This window comes from Pyrus communis, chromosome 2 (genome assembly GCF_963583255.1).
Source record: "Pyrus communis chromosome 2, drPyrComm1.1, whole genome shotgun sequence".
Classification (NCBI taxonomy): domain Eukaryota; kingdom Viridiplantae; phylum Streptophyta; class Magnoliopsida; order Rosales; family Rosaceae; genus Pyrus; species Pyrus communis.
In genome coordinates, this window is record NC_084804.1 from 27,485,641 (window position 1) to 27,488,582 (window position 2,942).

Genomic DNA, 2,942 nt, shown 5'->3' on the forward strand with positions numbered 1-2,942 from the left:
GGTTTCTGGGTTTTGCTTGTTTAGATCTAGATTGAAGCCATGGGAAGCCATATTAGCAAGAAGAGCGCTGAAACATCATCCTCTGCAACCAATCTTCATACAAATTTGCAGTACACAACTGATCAATTGAGTTCTTATGAGGCAGCTTGCAAGCTCGATGCAGACTTGCAAACCTTCGACATGAATCTCCAAACCCGAACCAATCATGTCATCAGCACAATCGCGGCAGGAGTCGAAGTCCGAGCCCTCTCGTTCGATTCGCTGAAGGAGGTGACAGGATGCCTGTTGGAGATGAATCAGGAAGTTGTGAAAGTTATCTTGGAGTGCAAGAAAGACATATGGAAAAATCAGGAGTTGTTTGAGCTCGTTGAGGAGTATTTTGAGAACAGCTTGCAGACTTTGGATTTCTGTACTGCGTTGGAGAAGTGCTTGAAGCGAGCTCGCGATAGCCAGTTGCTTATTCTCGTTGCGCTTCAGCGATTCGAGGAAGAAACCGAAATGGGAGGCGGTCAATACACGAGGACTTTGGAGGAGTTGAAGAATTTCAAGGCGATAGGTGATCCCTTTACTGAAGAGTTCTTTCAGATATTTCAATCTATTTATAAGCAGCAAATACTAATGCTCGAGAAGTTGCAAATGCGAAAGAACAAGCTCGATAAGAAACTCAAATGTATTAATGCTTGGAAGAAGGTCACGGGTATGATATTTGTTGCTACATTTGCTGCTGTGTTGATTTGTTCTGTTGTGGCGGCAGCCATGGCTGCTCCGCCGGTTGCAGCAGCTCTATCTGCGGCTAGTTCTATCCCTGTAGGCTCAATGGGGAATTGGATTGACTCTTTGTGGAAAAACTATGAAAATGTTTTGAGGGGTCAAAAGGAAGTGATTAGTTCAATGCAAGTAGGAACTTATGTTGCCATTAAGGACTTGGACAACATTCGGGTTCTCGTTGATCGATTGGAAATTGATATCGAGTCCCTCTTGCACAATGCAATCTTTGCCATTGACGAAGAAGCTGTGAAGGTTGCAATAGAGGAGATTAAGAAGAAGTTGGGAGTATTTATGAAGAATGTAGAGGATTTGGGAACTCAAGCTGATATCTGCAGCCGCGACATTCGAAAAGCAAGGACTGTGGTTCTGCAGAGGATCATCAAACATTCCAACAACTGAAGACGACCCTCATATAACCAGTTTCTGTTTTGATGTTCCGAGAAATTCGAATTTGTGTAACTTTCTTTTTATTTATTTTTTATGCTTTCATCTTATTTGTTCATTCTTTAGATTGTAACTTGAATCCAAACAACTGGATTCGTGTATATAAGAAATAATGCAAGATTATATAGCATTTTACCTTCTGTCTCAATATTTAGGCAAGAAATGGACTTTAGTTAGTTCCGAATTAATGACAACATTTTGTCTTCAACCTCCTAATTGATTGCTAGATTTGATGAAATCTTTCGGTCCATAACTTTGTGATCTCATGGATTTTCGGAATGTCATGCCGAACATATTTGAAGATATTGGAGTAGGAAGTCTCTTTTCATTTGGATTGCCATATAGGCATCTTTCTTCTGTTTAAAGCATGCTTAATTGTTACAAGTTGAGAGTTGAAACTTGCAAGTTCCAAGAGGAGCAAGGTTATAGTCTCTCCCTCTATGGTTGGTTTCCAAGTTCACAACCAAGCCAACTGTATGCAGTTCTCTTGTATCCAAGTATTTTTTCTGGTAATGAGGAAAAACTCTTATGATTCATTTAATCTCGTACAAAAACTCAAAAAATCACATGTATCTGGTAAATTTAGGTTTTTTTTTTTACATTTGTTATGCTCAAATTTACAGCTCGTCTTGTGCTCACTTTTTCCCACCGAGCCAATTGTATGGTTTTGTATGCATGAATTTGCGGTGAAGTTATTTCTTAATTGCAGATTGATCGTAATCATTTATGTGGTTAGAGTAGTGACCATCTCATTGTCGCTTGCCTCCTTACATTTTGGTAGAATCTTCAATCCTGTAGTTCCTGAAGAAAAAATAGATGTGATCAAGAACAGAATTCAACCCAAAAAATAATCCTTGTCGGTAGGAATCTAGGACGAGATTCACAAAAAAAGAAAAAAAAAAAATGAAACTTCTTGATGTTGAAACACAACATCGAACTCGTTCATACTGAAAACGAGAACATCTCATAATCTAAAGGTCCCCAACCTGATAATTTAACTTGGGTGACAAGCCTCCAACAGCATTGTGAAACTTTGGTACCTGCGTGTGCCCAAACGCAGACATGATCTCTCATTTCTGTCATCTGGTTATGTATTGAATCTCTCCATACTCTCTCAACAATTCAAGCGCCTTCCTCACTTTCGTAACTATGGGGGCATAAGCTGACATGTCCCCTAACGCATTCCTCATTGTAATCTTGTTTTACGACATCTTTGACAAGCTCCCTAAGTTGAAATCTGCCAAAGCAAATAGATCCACAGTTTCTGTGAACAAGATCAAGGCGGAACCATCAGCTACTTGCTCTCAAACTATTTGGTTCAACTTGCAAGAATCTATCGGCAAGCAAGACTTGTAATGTGGGTACAATCAACGTAAAATAATACTTCGCATTCAACCTAAAGGAGAACTAGATAAGCAAAACATGAGATCTTTCATCTAGATAGTCTATAAAATTAAACCATAAATTGATAAATAATAGGTGACTTGTAATACAAGAAAGCTATAACTCAAGTTACACTTTGTGTATTTGTAACTACAACCTCGAGAGGTATTCTATATGTGAAATATGCAACTACTAATTTCATATGGTCAAATAATGTTCCATTTTTCATGTGAAATATGTAACTACTAATTTGGATGTGTATATGGGTGGATTTATAGTATGGCAAGCGAGGTAGCAAGCCACTAAGACCCTAAATGTAATCCTAACATATCTCTAATTTATAAAAA

At 38.5% G+C, this 2,942-nt stretch overlaps 1 protein-coding gene across 1 annotated transcript; it reads left to right on the plus strand.

Annotated features, from left to right (window-relative positions):
• LOC137721848 (UPF0496 protein At4g34320-like) lies at positions 1-1,217 on the plus strand. Its single transcript, XM_068460876.1, has one exon. It carries the CDS (start codon positions 40-42, stop codon positions 1,165-1,167), a length of 1,128 nt encoding a protein of 375 aa, XP_068316977.1. The 5' UTR covers positions 1-39; the 3' UTR covers positions 1,168-1,217.
• The last annotated feature ends 1,725 nt before the right edge of the window (positions 1,218-2,942 follow it).

Coding starts and splice junctions, on each gene's coding strand:
- LOC137721848 (XM_068460876.1), top strand. CDS start 40: ATGGGAAGCCATATTAGCAAGAAGAGCGCTGAAACATCATCCTCTGCA.